The sequence below is a fragment of the Natrix helvetica genome (assembly GCF_964273705.1).
Source record: "Natrix helvetica genome assembly, chromosome: 2".
NCBI classification, from domain to species: domain Eukaryota; kingdom Metazoa; phylum Chordata; class Lepidosauria; order Squamata; family Natricidae; genus Natrix; species Natrix helvetica.
In genome coordinates, this window is record NC_138552.1 from 292,877,955 (window position 1) to 292,896,820 (window position 18,866).

Genomic DNA, 18,866 nt, shown 5'->3' on the forward strand with positions numbered 1-18,866 from the left:
CTTCCCTTCCCCACCACCCGGTCAGAGCTGAAGAAGCTTCAAGTGGCCTCAATGACTCTCTTAAAAGGATGCAAATGACCAGCTGTCTGCAAGGAGTGTAAATCCTTCCCTTCCCCACCACCCGGTCAGAGCTGAAGAAGCTTCTTGGAGGAGAAGCGAAACACCTTCAAAGAAATACCAGGAAGTCAAGCTGCCTCTTGAAAAAGCATTTTTGGGACAACCACGACCTGGATGACTGAGAATCTCCATAGACCCTGTGCGGGTGCTGCATCGGATGTAAGTGTGAGGACCGGTTATAAGTCAAGGACTATCTGTATTCCTGATTTCTGGAGCCCAGAGAAGCTGGCAGGCCTGTATCACACCAGACAAAGTTTCCGCTGTTGTAGGAACCCTGTTAGACCCAAAGATGGTTGTTGTTGTTTTTTAAAGGCAACTGGGTTCTTAATTTTTTTCTTGGAAAATGTTTCACTTCCCATCCAAGGAGCTTCTTCAGTTTTGGATGAGAAGCAAAACATTTTCAGGGGAAAAAAACTTTTGGAAAGCATCTTTGGGACAATGATGACCTAATTGAGTACCTCCCCCCTCCCCCCAAAAAGTTGGAATTAAGATTGCCAGGAGGAATACCAACAACCTCAGATATGCAGAGGAGACCACTCTAATGGCAGAAAGTGAAGAGGAACTAAAGAGCCTCTTGATGCAGGTGAAGGAGGAGAGTGCAAAAGTTGGCGTGAGATGCAACATTATGAAAACCAAGATCATGGCATCCGGCCCTCTCAACTCCTGGCAAATAGATGGGGAGGAAATGGAGGTAGTGACCAATTTTATTTTCCTGGGCTCCAAGATCACCACAGATGGGGACTGCAGCCAAGAAATTAAAAGACGTTTGCTCCTGGGGAGGAAGGCTATGGTAAATCTAGACAGCATCCTAAAAAGCAGAGACATCCCCCTGCCAACAAAAGTGCGTCTACTCAAGGCTATGGTTTTCCGAGTTGCAATGGATGGCTGTGAAGGCTGGACCATAAGGAAGGCTGAGCACCAAAGAATGGAGGCCTTTGAACTGGTGCTGGAGAAGACTCCTGCATTGAGTCCCTTGGACTGCAAGGCCATCCAACCGGTCAGTCCTAGGGGAGATCCACCCTGACTGCTCTTTAGAGGGCCAGATCCTGAAGAGGAAACTCAAAGACTTTGGCCACCTAAGGAGAAGGAAGGACTCCCTGGAGAAGAGCCTCATGCTGGGAACGATGGAGGGCAAAAGAAGAAGAAGGGGACGGCAGAGAAGGAGGTGGCTGGATGGAGTCTCCAAAGCAGTCGGCGTGAGCTTAAATGGACTCCAGAGGATGGTAGAGGACAGGAAGGCCTGGAGGAACATTGTCCATGGAGTCGCGATGGGTCGGACACGACTTTGCAACTAACAACAACAACATAGACATGCTTGAAACAAATGTAGTGTTGGAAGCATGCACACATCCACCCAGCATCCCACTCTCTGTGACAAAGCCAGTTGAAACTTCAAAACGAAACAGGGCAAACAAAGTTGAAAGTGCTTTCCTAACCAAAGACAGCTGTCCTTGGAGATGACACAACCAGCCAGCCCTGCAAACCCAGCCAAATCTTAGCACTCAAACCGATCCTGTCCCTGTTCCACTTTTTCATTTCGAGCAAGCTGACGGAGTCGGACTTCCTCGGGAGCTTCCAGATGATTTTTTTCTTCTTCTTCTACAGCTGCCCTGCCCTAATCCTGGAGTTTTAGAGCACGTCCAAAAGATGAGGTTTTCCATTCATAATTCTCTTTCATTACTCTAATCATCTTCTATCCCTCCCCCCTCCCTCAGGAAGGAAGGAAAATTATATCAGGCAAGAAAAAAAAATTGAATCGTGATCCAGTGTCCCGTGATTTGTTAAGATTACAAGCCCTCCATCCAGCAATACTGCTTCACGGCAATTCTCCAGAATGCCCCAACACTGGAAGTCTTTAAGAAGATGTTGGATAGCCATTTGTCTGGAACGGTATAGGGTTTCCTGCCTAGGCAGGGGGTTGGACTAGAAGACCTCCAAGGTCCCTTCCAACTCTGCTATTATATTATTGTCTTGTATTATCCTTCCTCCTGGCGACGTCTCCCCCAAATGTGTTTACTCGGCAGAAAATAATGGAAGGGAAATGGCCCCTTTCTTTGAAAGTGGACAAGCAGCTAAGTGTTGTGACACGACAGCAACTTCGCGTCCAATAATCACGAGCGATGGCTCCCTTTCTCCAAATCTTGTCAACCTCCCTTGATGTTTTTCTCCTGGTCTCCGGGGAGGAAGACAATGACTAAAGCCATTATCTGGCACCAAGCTTCTATTGATGGGATGGAGCCGAGTCCCTGAAGTGGCTATTTTTCTTGAAGAATTTAGGCAGTGCGCTTACTCCGGGCTATATTAAAAATGATGATTCTGCTCTCCATAGGTTGAATTGTATAGGCCCATTACTTATTTATGCAGAGCTGGTGCCAATTTCCCCCTCCCCCCCACTCCCTCTGCTTGTGGGATTTAGCTTGGACCCCCTATCGAGGTGGACAGCTGCATGTTGACCCCCCCAGTACATGTTAGTCCTCGACTTACGACCAGGGGTGGTATTCACTTACCTTCTCTACTGGTTCGCAAATGTAAGCGTGCACACGTCCGCGCATGCGCTTTGCCTAAAAAAAGTGCCTAACTGGGATGCCATAGAGCTGGGACGGGTGGGCGAGGCCAGCCACAATATATGCTCTTGGTCCGAACTGGCAGAATATGACCTCTGCTTACGACCACAATTGAGCCCAAAATTCTAAGGCTAAGTGTGACATTTGTCAGTTGAATTTCGCCCTGTTTTACGACATTTGTTGCCACAGCGGTTAAGTGAATCACTGCAGTTGTTCAGTTAGGAATACAGTTGTTAAGTGAGACTTCCAGTACGGTGGCTCGTTTGGCCCACCCACCTGCCCATGTTCCATACTTATTTTTAAAGCAACTGGGCCAATTGTGCACAATCGCATAGCGTGCGGCACCTGCGCGACCTCCAACAAGCAGCTGGGTGTCGCAGGGGCGGTAGAGCGTGCATACATGCGCAACATGCGTGCATGACCAGGACGCCTGGTCCTGTGCGCAGCATACCGGTAGTGACGGGGAGGGGAACCCACCACAGCTCCACACCCACTTCCACTTTGAAGAACCACTCAGTTTAATTCTTCAATTTTTAAAAAGTTGTGAGAGGAGCCTCTGGATGGCCGGATAGACTACCTTCCTTTATGCAGCTTCCTTCAATAGGTCGAAAACTGAATGCAGATAGTCCTCGACGTACGACTCTTTCCTTTAACAACTGCTTGAAGTTACAAGGGCACTGGAGAAAATGACTTACCACTGGTCCTCTCACATAACCCAACAGTCATGTGATCAAAATTTGGAAGATTGGTAACGAAAACATATTTGTGACAGTTGCAGTATCCCGGCATTGCCATTTACCACCTTCCCATCCGGCTTCTGACAGAACCAGAGGCCAGATTTGCTTAGTGACCACATGATTCATTTAGCAACTGCTGAGTGATTTGCCTAACAGCTGTGGCAATAAAAAGGTTGTTAACATTGGGCATGGCTCCCTTAACACCCATCTTGATTAGTAACATATATTCCGGTCCCAGTTATGGTCGTAAGATACAATACAATACAATAGCAGAGTTGGAAGGGACCTTGGAGGTCTTCTAGTCCAACCCCCTGCCTAGGCAGGAAACCCTATACCGTTTCAGACAAATGGCTATCCAACATCTTCTTAAAGACTTCCAGTGTTGGGGCATTCACAACTTCTGGAGGCAACTTCTGTTCCACTGATTAATTGTTCTCACTGTCAGGAAATTTCTCCTCAGTTCTAAGTTGCTTCTCTCCTTGATTAGTTTCCACCCATTGCTTCTTGTTCTACCCTCAGGTGCTTTGGAGAATAGTTTGACTCCCTCTTCTTTGTGGCAACCCCTGAGATATTGGAAGACTGCTATCCTGTCTCCCCTAGTCCTTCTTTTCATTAAATTAAACCTACCCAGTTCCTGCAACCGTTCTTCATATGTTTTAGTCTCCAGTCCCCTCATCCTCTTTCTTGCTCTTCTCTGCACTTTTTCTAGAGTCTCTGCATCTTTTCTACATCGTGGCGACCAAAACTGAATGACGCCCTCATGGCGAGGAACAGGGACACGGGGCCGCAAGCCTTTTTTTGAATTGTCCACTTTGGGTCCTGTCCCTTTACCGCACAACAAGGTAGTTTTGCAAAGGGATAAAGGAAAAGCTGCGTTCTGTTTCTACCTCTTGCTCAGTTTAACCGCACAGGCAAGTCCTCGACTTACAACAGTTCATTTAGGGACCGTTCAAAGCTACAACGGCACTCTGAATCTCCACCCCTTTTTTCCCACCATTGATTAAATAAGTTCCATGTTTGATCATATTCTGTATCTTCTTTCCGTTTGATTTTCAGTCCATTTCTGCACAATCTAAAGATAAAGGTTCCCCTCGCACCTATGTGCTAGTAGTTCCCGACTCTAGGGGGCGGTGCTCATCTCCGTTTCAAAGCCAAAGTGCCAGCACTGTCCGAAGACGTCTCCCAGGTCATGTGGTCGACATGACTAAACACCGAAGGAGCATGGAACGCTGTTCCCTTCCCACCAAAGGTGGTTCCTATTTTTCTACTTGCATTTTTTACATGCTTTCGAACTGGGACAAGTAACGGGAGCTCACTCCGTTAAGCTGCGCTAGGGATTCGAACTGCTGAACTGCCGACCTTTCTGATTGACAAGCTGAGCGTCTTAGCCACTGAGTCACAAGTTCATTCTGCACAATCTAGTATCTTCTTAATTATCTTTTCTTCGCGCAGTGTTTCTTCATTTTTCCAATATTGTGCGAAAATAATCCTAGCTGCTGTTAAGATGTGTAATATTAAATACATACTTTTCTTATCACGTTTTTCTGATATTATCTCTAATAAAAACGGTTCAGGTTTAAAATCTACACTTTTCCCTATTATTTTTTCTAGCCGTCTGTGTAAAATTTTTGCCCAATATTTTTTTTTTTTTGCTTTAACGTAGGTTCACCTCATATGATTTGCTCCTGCCTTACTTAGCAACAGACATTCAGGTCCCAATTGTGGCCATAAGTTGAGGACTACCTGTACAACTGCAAAACCAAGAGTAAGCACTCTACATATAGTCCTCTACTTAACAACCATTTAAAGTTACACGGCAATGAAAAAAGTGACTTGTTTTTTCACACAACCGTGGTAGCATCTCCACGGCCACATGATCAATACTCAAACGTTTGGCAACTGGCTCATATTTACAACGGTTGCAGTGTCCCGGGGGGGAGTGTCACATGATCCCCTTCTGCAAACTTCTGACAAGCGAAGTCAATGGAGAAGCCGGATTCACTTAGTGACTGTGTCACTAACTTAACCGCTGTTAGGTGAGTTTTGCCCCTGTTTTACAACAATAAAAGTTGTAAAACAGGGGCAAAACTCACCTAACAACCGTCTCGCTTAGCAACAGAAATAGTGGGCTCAATCGTGGCCATACGTCGAGGTACTAATGAGGTACTAATACTAATTAGGTACTAATGCCACTCTATAAAGCCTTAGTAAGATCACACCTAGAAAAACTGCATCCAGTTTTGGTCACCACATCATAAAAAAGAGGTTGAGACTCTAGAAAGAGGGCAGAGAAGAGCAACCAGGATGATGAGGGGACTGGAGGCTAAAACGTACGATGAACGGTTGCAGGAACTGGGCATGGCTAGTCTAGGGAAGAGAAGGACCAGGGAGATAGGAGAGCAGTCTTCAAATACTTGAGGGGCTGCCACAGAGAGAAGGAAGGGGGTCAAGCTATTCTCCAAAGCGCCCCAAGGTCAAACGAGCAATAATGGATGGAAACAAGGAGAGATTCAACCTAGAAATAAGAAGAAATTTCCTGAGAGTGAGAACAATCAACCCGTGGAACAGAAATTGCCTTCAGAAGTTGTGGAAGCTTCATCACTGGAGGCTTTCAAGAAGAGACTGGACTGCCATCTGTCAGAAATGGTGTAAGGTCTCCTGCTTGGGCAGGGGGTTGGACTAGATGACCTACAAGGTCCCTTCCAACTCTGTTAATCTGTTGTATCGACTACCTGTATTCAATGCGCTGCATCTTGGTGAAACAAGCGTTCAGAGGCTTGGCCCAAGGCAAGAAGAAAAAAATGGTGAGGTCATCTCTCTTATCAATATATGTCAAGATTACCACTCAAGTCCAAAGGACGCATTAAAGCGCATTAAATAACTGTGCTAGCTGTGCAAAAAAAAAATCGTGAGGTGAAGGAAGAATTATTTGGAAATGCAGTCAGCAAGTTAAAAGAGCGGAAACTCTTGGTGGCTTCACTGCATTATCACAACCCATCCAAATAACTCAAATAAATAAATCAAGATATAATACGATAATCAATGCAAGTCTATTTCACAAAGCCACCGCAGATCTACCGTAAAGCGCTCCTTCAATTACATTTATTTTTTAAAAAGCCCTTTGCCGTTTTTGCTCTCAATAATGGAAGCATAACATATAGTACGTAAATACACCCCCACAAGCAAATAGCGTCCAGGAAATATCTGCTTGGCTAATGCAGAGGATCTGGCATTTTAACGAAGGTTTCATCTGAAAGGTTGAGATTTTCAAAGGCACGCCGATTCGAAAAATAACTTTCGCTCGGTGTTAGGGCCTATTGGTCGCATTCGCTTAAACCAGGGGTGTCCAAACTTGGGAACTTTAAGACTTGTGGACTTCAACTCCCAGAATTCCCCAGAGTTGAAGTCCACAAGTCTTAAAGTTCCCAAGTTTGGACACCCCTGGCTTAAACAGATCGACCAAAGTTTCCCATTAAAAAAATAATAATAAGTCAACAACAAACAGAAAAGACGCTTCCAGTATTATAATTATTGTTGGAGTGGTTCAGTTGTTAAGTTGTGTCGGACTTTTCGCAACCCCCATGGACCATAGCACGCCAGCCCCCATTTGATACAGGTAGTCTTCCAGCTTATGACCACAATTGAGCCCATAATGTATGTTGTTAAGTGAGAAATTTGTTAAGTGAGCCTCGCCCCAACTTAACGACTTTTCTCACCTCCTTTGTTAAGTCAATCTCTGTAGTTGTTAAATTAGTAACACGGTTGGGAAGTGAATCTGGTTCCCCTCTTGACTTCGCTCGTCAGGAGGTTTCAGATCATGTGACCCCGCGACACTGAAACCGTCATAAATATGGATCAGTTGTACAAGCATCCACATGTAAATCATGTGGCCCTTGGGGATAAATGTGAAAAACTGTTGTAAGTAACTTTGCCATTGTAAACTTCAAAATGCCACTAAGCAAACTGTTGTAAGTCAAGGATTACCTGTAGCACGAAAAATCGTAAAGTGGGGCAAAACTCACTTAAGGACTGTCTTGCTTATAGCGAGGGAAATTTGGGGCTCCATTGTGAATCATAAGTCCAGGACTAGCTGTCGTGACAAACCACCAAGCGCCTTCGAAAACCTGCTTTTCAGTCCCTTTGCAATCAGCGGACGGGATCAATACAATACAGTAGCAGAGTTGGAAGGGACCTTGGAGGTCTTCTAGTCCAACCCCCTGCCTAGACAGGAAACCCTATACCGTTTCAGACGAATGGCTATCCAACTTCTTCTTAAAGACTTCCAGTGTTGGGGCATTCACAACTTCTGGAGGCAACTTCTGTTCCACTGATTAATTGTTCTGACTGTCAGGAAGTTTCTCCTCAGTTCTAAGTTGCTTCTCTCCGTGATTAGTTTCCACCCATTGCTTCTTGTTCTACCTTCAGGTGCTTTGGAGAATAGTTTGACTCCCTCTTCTTTGTGGCAACCCCTGAGATATTGGAACATTGCTATCCTGTCTCCCCTAGTCCTTCTTTTCATCAAACTAGACATACCCATCCTTCGATGACATTTCATGTCCAGCTACGGAGAGAAACTGACACCTATTGGTAACTTTCAGATTATCCCAAACGGATTCCTGTGGGTTTTTTTTCCCCCTCCTCCTCTTTGAAAGCAAGCTGCTTCCAGTTTTACAGCGGGTGCACGGAAATGTTGCAACCCAGAGACTAAGTCAATCCAAGGCATGTCTTCTCTCGTGCCCCCCCACCAAACCTTCCACCCCACCACAGTAAATTCTGAGCATACTTAGCTGCAGCTTTCCTTTTAAGGTCAAAACCTTAAGCTTGGGATCTCAGCATCTTTTAGTGCAGTGGGAGCCTATCGGTAAACAAACATACATCAAGGCCAGCCGAGCCGGACCTTTTCAAGAAGGTTAGAAGGAGCTGCGACTGAACATCTGGGGCAAAAGGCAGATATATATATATATATATTTGCTGCTTCTTTGAAGACAGTTGGCATTTTTTGGGGGGGGACTTTTGGCCTCTGAACTGGGCTACTTACTCTCTTCCTACGGAAGTTGAAAAGAGCATGTGAAAGTTGACAGCCCCATTTCTTGTTTATAAATGGATAGCCTACTCTCCCACCCGGCCTGCAAGTCTCCCCTAGCAGAAATAAAATAGGAATTTCAGATAGTTTTGATAGCAATAGCACTTCGGCTTACATACCACTTCACAGTGCTTTACACTCCTCTCTAAGCGGTTTTTACAGAGTCAGCCTCTTTCCCCCAAAAAAATCTGGGTCCTCATTTTACCCACCTCAGAAGGATGAGTCAACCTTGATTCGGTCAGAATCGAACTCCTGACAGTGGGCAGAGTTTGCCAACAATCGCAATAGCACGTAGACTTATATACCATTTCACAGTGCTTTACAGCCCTCTCTAAGCAGTTTACACAGTCAGCTTGTTGTCCCCAACAATCTGGGTCTTTCTTTTACCCACCTCGGAAGGATGGAAGGATGAGTCAACCTTGAGCCTGGTGAGATTCGAACTGCCAAAGTGCAGGCAGCCGCCAGTCAGCAGAAGCAGCCCTGCAGTACTGCACTCTAACTACTGCGCCACCACAGCTCTACACCTATACCCAAGGTGTAGCTAGGGTTCCTCTTCTAGAATAGAGTTTCCCAGTCTTGGAGAATTGAAGGTGAGTGGACTTCAAGTCCCAGAATTCTCAGCAATGAGGAATTCTGGAAGTTGAAGTCCATATAGCTGGAAATTGTCTGAGTTAGGAAACCCTGTTCTAGAGAAAAAAATTGAAGGCCCGCTTTATCTAAGGCAGGGGTGTCCAAACTTGGGAACTTTTAAGACTTGTGGACTTCAACTCCCAGAATTCCCCAGCCAGCATGGCTGGCTGGGGAATTCTGGGAGTTGAAGTCCACAAGTCTTAAAGTTCCCAAGTTTGGACACCCCTGATCTAAGGTTATCCTTTCCAAGGGCAACAATTCCAAATTAGTAATGACTCAGTAGGCAGAAGAAGGAGAGACCCTTCAAAGTGTCTTCCAAGCGCTTATTTTGCTTCCATGTGTAGAAAATCACCTCAGAGGACATTTTTCTGGGGGGCAAACCAGGAAATTGGTGCAGACACTGAACACCAATCTCTGGGCATGTGCTCAATGATATTTCGTGCTTTTAATATTTAGCTTCCTAGAACACGCATTTTGGATACAACAGACATCAACAGTCTCAAAAAAAAAAAAAAACCCCGAAGTTCATCCCTCAAGCCGGAATTCCATCATAGAGAATGGTGAGATCATATTGATTAGAAATGTGATATCCAGTGATTTCAAAAATAGGGGGGGAAATACCACATTAATACAATAATACAATAATACAATAGTAGAGTTGGAAGGGACCCTGGAGGTCTTCTAGTCCAACCCCCTGCCTAGGCAGGAAACCCTATACCGTTTCAGACAAATGGCTATCCAACATCTTCTTAAAGACTTCCAGTGTTGGGGCATTCACAACGTCTGGAGGCAACTTCTGTTCCGCTGATTAATTCTTCTAACTGTCAGGAAATTTCTCCTTAGTTCTAGGTTGCTTCTCTCCTTGATTAGTTTCCACCCATTGCTTCTTGTTCTACCCTCAGGTGCCTTGGAGAATAGTTTGACTCCCTCTTCTTTGTGGCAGCCCCTGAGATATTGGAAGACTGCTATCCTGTCTCCCCTAGTCCTTCTTTCTCTTAAGCTTTAGTGCTCCTATATTCTGGGAAAATACTGTACAGATAGTCCTCGGCATATGACTACAATTAGACCTAGAATAACTTTTTTGTCACTTTAAATGTACACTAATTGGTATGCATTAAAGTGAAATTTCGTTGCACACAGCTCTCAAAGAGTCACCACCTCCAATATACACTACATAAACATGACAAATATACATATATACATATGTACATAAGTACATATATATACATACATACATACATACATACATACATACATACAAGCTGATAACCTGGCGTTGCCCGGGTATTTATTTATAGGGGGGAAATGTCCGGACCAAACATAATTTCTAATGTTGGATTTTCTCCCTTACCAGAGGGAGCCCCCTTTTGGAGTACTCTGAAGCTGTTACCATGGCAACTCCACTGTGCTGTACAGTAGAAACCATTTTATGGCAGTACAGTAGAAGCCGTTTTAAGGCAGTACAGTAGAAGCTGTTTTAAGGCACAACAGGCTGTATCTTAACAGAACACACACCCAGAAGGATGCTAGGGGGTGTATTACCCCCACAGTATTTGTTTCCAGAGAGTAAGTCATCTGTGTACCAAGTTTGGTTGAAACTGCTGGAGGCGTTCCAGAGTTATGCTGAAATACACACACACACCCAGCCATTTATATAGATACAGATATAAATAAAAATATGCATATATCCACATACATATGACACAGAGAATTGAACCCAAAAGTCCCATTGCCAAGCAGGGCAGTTGTTAAGTGAGTCGCACCCCATTTTATGACTTTTTTATCACAACAATGAAGCAAACCACTGTGGTTGTTAAGTGAATCATGCAGTCGTTAAGGAAACCTGGCATCCCCTTTCGCTTTGCTTGCCAGAAGTTTCCTAGGAAGGTTGCAAATGACACTCCCAGGACTCTGGGATGCGACAACCATCGTAAATACATGCTGGTTTGCCAAGGGTCCCAATTTTGATTACATGACCGTGGTTATCCCAAGGTTACCATCCTGGCTTTCATGGCGAAGGTGGGACTAGAATTCTTCATCTCCTGGCTTCTAGCCTGGTGCCTTAACCAAACTGGCTCTCTAATACTATTGGTCACACAGGTGGTCCTTGCCTTACAACAGTTCATTGAGCGACCACTCAAAGTCACAACGGCACTGAAAAATGTGACTTCTAATCGTTTCTCACAGTTACGGCCTTTGTAGCGGTCCCATGATCACGTGATCAAAATTCAGACACTTGCCAATCGGTTCATATTTGTGACGGTCGGTCTCCTAAGGTCATGTGATCCCCCTTTTGTGACCGTCTCACAGGCAGAGTCAACGGGGAAGCCGGACTCACTTAACAACGCTGGTTACTTAACTTATCAACTGCTGTGATTCCCTTAGGACAGGGGTGTCCAAACTTGGCAACTTTAAGACTTGTGGACTTCAAGTCCCAGAATTCTGGGAATTGAAGTCCACAAGTCTTAAAGTTGCCAATTTTAGACACCCCTGCCTTAGGAACTATGGAAAGAAAGGTTGTAAAACGGGGCAAAGCAAAACTCACTTAACTGTCTCACTTAACAACAGAAACATGGGGCTCAGTTGTGATCGTAAGTCGAGGACTACCTGTGGTATGGAAGTCGACGAGAAATAATTTTGGACACTTACTCGTGACAAAGAATTTTTTGGTGAAAGTGCAGCTGTCGAAGGCAGCAATCTTCTCTTGCAGGACAACAACAAGGATCCTGAAAAGACACAAACACACATTTGTGCAAAGTAAAGAAGAGTGCTCTAAAACTGTGCTTCCAGTTTCGCCCCTTTTGATGACCCAACAAATCCATGCATTTACAACGGAAACCGGAGCGAAGGAACACACCTTGTGTGCGAAGAAGATTATAAGAAAAACTGTATCTATGAAGAGGGATACGGTGCGCACGCATGTCTTCCGGTTTGCATGCATGTGTAGCATCCATTTGTACATAGGTTTATTTTCATGTGTTTGTTTTGAAGAGGAAAATAGGTTCTTACTTGGATATCACTTCCGGAATTTGTGCTTGTGAAGAAAAAAAAAATGAAACTTGGGATTTTGGCTTTGTTGATTTGAAAGATTCGGTGTTATAGAAATGGCTAGTTATATATTCATGTGTGAAAGCAAAAAGTTGAGGCTGGAGTGTGTTTTTCTTGTACTATGCTAAAAAGAGTTGGAATACTACATTCAGTTCTGGTCACCACGATGTAAAAAAGATGTGGAGACTCTAGAAAGAGTGCAGAGAAGAGCAAGAAAGATGATTAGGGGACTGGAGGCTAAAACATATGAAGAACGGTTGCAGGAACTGGGTATGTCTAGTTTAATGAAAAGAAGGACCAGGGGAGACATGATAGCAGTCTTCCAATATCTCAGGGGTTGCCACAAAGAAGAGGGAGTCAAGCTATTCTCCAAGGCACCTGAGGGTAGAACAAGAAGCAATGGGTGGAAACTAATCAAGGAGAGAAGCAACTTAGAACTGAGGAGAAACTTCCTGACAGTTAGAACAATTAATCAGTGGAACAGAAGTTGCCTCCAGAAGTTGTGAATGCCCCAACACTGGAAGTCTTTAAGAAGATGTTGGATAGCCATCTGTCTGAAACGGTATAGGGTTTCCTGCCTAGGCAGGGGGTTGGACTAGAAGACCTCCAAGGTCCCTTCCAACTCTACCATTGTATTATTGTAAGTCAGTCAATGCCCCCTTTTCTTTCTTTTTTCTCTTTCCCCTTGCATCTCACGCACCCCTTTCCCTGCTCCCTTTCCCTCCCTTAATTCCCTATTTCCTTTTCTTTCTTTCTTTTTTTTTGTATTTTATGTTTTATATAATAAAATAAAAATGATATTTGGAAGTATTTGTGGGTTTAGATGCACAGGAAGTTGAGAAGAGAACGATGCCTTATTTCCATCTTAAGAAAAACCATCCACGTTACACAAAGTACTTCAACGTGATATTTCGGTATATTGGCTACCGTTGCAGTTTTTGTAAGCTGCCTAAAACAACCGAGATTAAACTTGACAGAAGTTGTTTTATTGCTTTTTTTTTAGAGGGGGGTGGGGGCGGCGGGTTACTGCAGTTATTAAGCAGAATTTTAGTTTACATGAGGAAAATAAAACTAGTTTTTACCAAGGACCCGATAATTTGCTTTAACTTAATTCTGTGCAACTTTTACTGTATTTATAAATAAAACCATAAATAAAACTATGCAGTTGAAATATAACAAAATAATACCAACCACTCTCTAGCTCTTCCTTCCTTCCTTTCTTTCTATCTCTTTCTTTCTGCTTTCCTTTTTTCCTTCTATCCACATTTTAATGTTTTTTTTCTTTCTTTCCTTTCTTCTTCCTTCTATCCATTTTTCCTTTTCTATATATTCCTTCCTTCCTCCCTTTTTCTTTTTTCTTCCTTCCTTTTTCTTTCCTTCTCTCTATATTCCTTCTTCTTTCTCTTTCTCCCTTTCTCTGTTCCTTCCTTCTAACCACTTTCCTTCCTTCCTTCCTTTTTCTTTCCTTCTCTCTATATTCCTTCTTTTCTTTCTCTTTTTCTTCTCCCTTCCTTTCCTCTCCACCTTCCTTCCTTCCTTCCCTTTTATTCCTTCTTTCGTACCCTACTCCATGGTCTTGAACAATAAGGATCAGCAAAGTTGTACGACAGAGGTAGCCAACAGCAGATTCGACAGAGTGAAATTTTCAGATGTGTAGCATGGCATGTTTTCAATATTCATGAAAAGGGAAACAATTAGGGTGCCCAGAAAGGCGGGGAGGGGTGTGTGTGGAGTGAGATTACACCTTGTTAACAAAACTGGCATTATAACTCATGTAATTTTTTTAAAACACTCATTTGCCCCAGCAGTTCAGATTGAAAATCCATCAAAAGCATCCAGTATATTAATCTGAAAAGTGTTTCATCCTCAAAAATAATCATATTGATGTTTTTTTTATATTGCAAATCTGCTGGGCCTAATAGCCAGCCCTTATTTGCTAAAAGTGTTTTCCCTTCCTTTGACCTCCGCTGCCTTCCATACAATGGAATTAAGAGGAGGAGAGCGGGGGGGGGGGGGGGAATCACTTAATATAATTACCAGGACATGAAATACAAAGATAAAAATGTACCCAACAAAATCTCAAGAAGGGAGGAGAGAGAGACAACGGGGAGCTAGGTTTGAGGGGTTCTCTGAAGAAGAGATCCTCCTTTTCACCACTGAGAATACGCATCTCGTTTATACCCACGGTCCTTCAAGTTATCTATTTCCCTTTGGCTCTTTAGAGAATTTCTCAGGAGAAAATTGTTTCCGGAACAGTTTTATAACAGAAGCAGGCTATTCACTCTTTTGAGTTCATCGTATCTGCCCTCAAGCCATCTTTCTCAATGCTGAGGCAGAAAGGGACTCTCCCCATCATTCCCAACCTGATCCTTTAAACCAGAAGGGCCAAGGAGATATTTTCCAAAGAAAAGATCTGCATAAGGATGCGCCTGGGATCTAAAGCATGTTGGGCCTCTCAAATATACCCCTTAATACAAACTTAAATCTGTTCCCTTTAGGCCAGGAGTCCACAAATTTGGCAACTTTAAGACTGGTGGACTTCAACTGCTAGAATTCCCCAGCCAGTATTTTGAGGTCAATCAATCAGAATAGAGCTGGAAGGGGACCTTGGAGGTCTTCTAGTACAGTCCCCTGCTCAAGCATACTATACGATTTCAGATAAGTGGCTTCTAGTTTCTTCTTAAAAACCTCCGGTGGTGGAGCACCCACAACTTCTGGTGGCAAGCTATTCCACTGGTTTAATTGTCCTCACTGTTATGAAGTTTCTCCTTAATTCCAGGTTGCTTCTCTCCTTTATTAGTTTCTGCCAATTGTTTCTTGTTCTACCCTCAGGTGCCTTGGAGAATAGCTTGACTCCCTCTTCTTTGTGGCAACCCCTGAGATATTGGAAGACTGCTATCCTGTCTCCCCTAGTCCTTCTTTCTATTAAACTGGACATACCCAGTTCCTGCAACCGTTCTTTATATGTTTTAATCTCCAGGCTTTTAATCCCCTTAGTTGCTCTTCTTTGCACTTTTCCCACAGTCTCAACATCTTTTTGAGATGAGAAGGTGTGTTCTTTCCCCCCTGCCTTTCCATTTAAATAGATTTATGCATTAAAACAAGCCAATCTGGGCTTTTCTTTCAGCAGTAGCTGCCAAATCTTCCAGCCCCCCCATTCAACCCAGGTAGTTGAAACAACATGAAGTGACTGCAGTCAAGGCTGAGAGCTTTAGAAACACTGGATGGGAAAGGTTATTTGGAGATCAAAAGGGATTCTTACCTTCTGTTGCAGTGGAGATCATAAATAGGTGTTTTGAACTGCACAGATTTGACTACTTCCCCTGTTCTCAAAGAATGGAGATCCACGCAGCAGTATGGAGGGCTGGTGCTGAAAGAGAAACCAAGGAAATTAGATCTGCTGTTCTCTACTCAAATAGCTTGCAGTCAAAAGGCTTGCTGGGAGTTACTAAGTTGATAGACAGGATCAGAAGGAGAAAGTCTTTCGGGGTTACTTCCCCTACCCCCATTTTTTTTATTTTTATGGTATAAAATACAAAAAAAGAAAATAGGAAATTAAGGGAAGGAAAGGGAACGGGAAAAGGAGGAAGAGAAAAAGAAAGAAAAGGGGGCACTTTTGGGGGGGAATTACTTAAAGTGAAAAAGAGAGCAAAGCAAAATGCAATAATCTAAAATAAATGATAAAAATAGAGATTAAAACATTCTGTTGGGTATAAATATATTTTTCTGTATAATATAGAAAATATAATAAGGGGAATTTGTATTTAATATTGCATGTTTTGACGGCAATAAGAATTATATTTGCACAGTATTGGAAAAATGAGGAAACCCCAAGAGAAGATGTAATTTAAAGAAAATTAGATTGTGCAGAGATGGATAGATTGACATTAAAGATAAAAGAGACGGAAGATACAGAATACTTTCAAGTATGGGACTCGTTTTATAAATGGCTGGAAAATAGAAGTAGAAATCAGGAGCTAGGAAAGCATTAATATGTAAGCAATTGACCCAGACAATGCACTATTCGCAAAGTATTTATGTATGTTAAATGAAAATGTACAAATAAACTATTTTTTTAAAAAGAGAGATTAAAACTCTCACCCTAGAAACGCTAGCCCAAAATAACAGCCATGGATTTAAAAATGGCCTACATACAATCACAATTAAGTCCAAAATTTCTGTCCTAAGCAAGGCGGTTGTTAAGTGAGTTTTGTCCCATTTTACGACTTTTCCTGCCACAGTTGTTAAGGGAACCGCTGCAGTTGTTAAGCTAGTAACCCTGTTAAGTAAATCTGCTTTCCCCGTTGACTTTGCCAGTCAGATGATCACGAAAGGTGGGTCACGTGACCCCAGGACATGGCAACCGTCAGAAATACATGCCAGTTTCTAAGCCTTTGAATTTTGACCAGGTGTCCACGGAGATGCTGCAACAGTTGCTGGTATGAAAAACAATCATACGTCCTTTTTTTCCCCCAGCGCTGTTGTAACTTCAGGCACTAAACGAATGGTTGTAAGTCAAGGACTTCCTGTATTTAAAAGGGTGAAGGCAGAAGGGATCAGAGGTGGCATTCAGCAGGTTCTGACCGGTCCTGGAGAAGCAGTAACAGAACTTTTTGAGTAGTTTGGAGAACCGGTAAATACCACCTCTGGCTGGCCCCGCCCCATCTATTCTCCGCCTCCTGAGTCCCAGCTGATCGGGAGGAAATAGAGATTTTGCAGTATCCTTCCCCTGCCATGCCCATCAAGCCACACCCACCAAGCCACGCCCACAGAACCGGTAGTAAATGTTTTTGAATCCTACCACTGCAAGGGATTATTAGGAAAACTGGGGAACCCCATTGGCTTTTCTGGGCTCCAAGGAGATCACAGAAGGGCGTTCCAGGTAAATACAATACAATACAATAGCAGAACTGGAAGGGACCTTGGAGGTCTTCTAGTCCAACCCCCTGCCTAGGCAGGAAACCCTATACCGTTTCAGACAAATGGCTATCCAACATCTTCTTAAAGACTTCCAGTGTTGGGGCATTCACAACTTCTGGAGGCAACTTCTGTTCCACTGATTCATTGTTCTCACTGTCAGGAAGTTTCTCCTCAGTTCTAAGTTGCTTCTCTCCATTAGTTTTCACAAATGTTTGGGGTGATGTTATGCCAATTATTAGGACTGGCCATTAATGGAGAAACTGGGTGCCAGAGAGCCAACCTTCTTTTATAGCTTGTGAAGTCAGGAAGAAAGACAAGCTGTTTATGGTCATGCAAGAGAATTCTCAAGGAAAAGAGAATCCTGGAGAGAAATGACTTTGCTCGGTTTTCCTTTAAAATATCCACAGAGGTTTCCTTTTTTTAAAAAAAAATATTTTTAATTGAATGTTTTAATCTTTAAAAACAGAAAGAAAAACACAAAAACAAACAAAACACAAAACATACATAACAATATAAACAATAATTAGCAAAGTACTCGAATGTGCAGAGATGGACAAAATGGCAATAGAACTAAAAGAAAGAGAAGAATCGGATTTCTATAAAATATGGAATAGAATTTATAAGTGGCTAGAAAACAGAAGCCAAAACAGAAAATGGAGAATGCAAATATATGGTGATATAAATAATCAATATTATTATAAGCGTTAGCACTACTGCTGTTATATTATAGGACAAGGTTAAAGCAATAGGAAGGCAATGCAGAATGGAGAACTAAAAAGGCTAAACTTGAAAGCCGAGACAGAAGGCTGTATAATTACTTTATATTGAGGTTTCCTAATCCAGAAATTGTGACAAAACGGGTTATGGAAGTCTATAGCAGTGACGGCTAACCTTTTTGTCCTTGCACGTCGAAATTGTGTGTGTATGTGCCCACACCCATAATGCAATGTGCCCTGCCCCTCTGCGCATGTGCACATGACCCCCTGCGACCCTAACCCCATTTTGGGCCTAGCAGGCCTCCCTGAAGCCTCCTGGGACCAAAAATGGGCCATGGGGGGCACGCTGCACCGCCCCGCGCTTCCCCCCGCCCCTTTTGCATCCACGTGTGACCCCCCCGCCCCCTACGCATGCGTGTGCACCCCCCACATGCGGGGCAGAGACCTGAAAATCAGATGGCTGGAGGGCGGCATGTGCGCGTGCGCGATGGAGCTGGAGGATGGCTCGTGTGCCCCCAGAGAGGGCTCCGTGTGCCTCCTGTGGCACACGCTCCATTGGTTCGCCATCACGGGTCTATAGGAAGCTCAGGAGAAGACTGAGCCAGATGATCAGTAACTGAGTTTCCAAGAATTCATCGCCCTGCATAGATTCTTAGTCCCGGTGCTACCTAACAAACTTTACTTACTTACTTTACTTTATTCATATTTATAGACTGCCCCCTCTCCCAAAAGGGACTCGGGGCGGTGTACAGTCAATACATAAAAGATACATAGATAAATCAATGCTCAAATATTAAATACATAAATAGTTAAATACTTAGATACTTAGATGGAGGAGGTTAAAAGAACTGTACATTAAAGTATTTAAAATACAATCTTTAAAAAGACCCCTAAAATACCCCAAAGAGTTAAATTTAAAATGGTTCCCCAAAAATACCAATTAAAATATATCTGCCAGGAGGTAAAAGCTATGAGTGTGCCAGGCCAGCTAATCGAAACAGGTGAGTCTTTAGTTTTTGTCAGAAGGAGCGGAAGTCGGTGGTGGTTCTAA

The 18,866-nt window shown here is 43.4% G+C and overlaps 1 protein-coding gene across 1 annotated transcript in view; it reads right to left on the reverse strand.

Moving 5' to 3' along the window:
• BCAS3 (BCAS3 microtubule associated cell migration factor) overlaps window positions 1-18,866 on the reverse strand; it is a 630,880-nt gene that overhangs the window by 512,022 nt on the left and 99,992 nt on the right. Inside the window, exons 8-9 of the mRNA XM_081943945.1 lie at window positions 15,442-15,549; window positions 11,781-11,857 (exon numbers count right to left, since the gene is read on the reverse strand). Coding sequence (XP_081800071.1) covers window positions 11,781-11,857; window positions 15,442-15,549 — 185 coding nt within the window. The remainder of the gene's footprint in view (window positions 1-11,780; window positions 11,858-15,441; window positions 15,550-18,866) is intronic.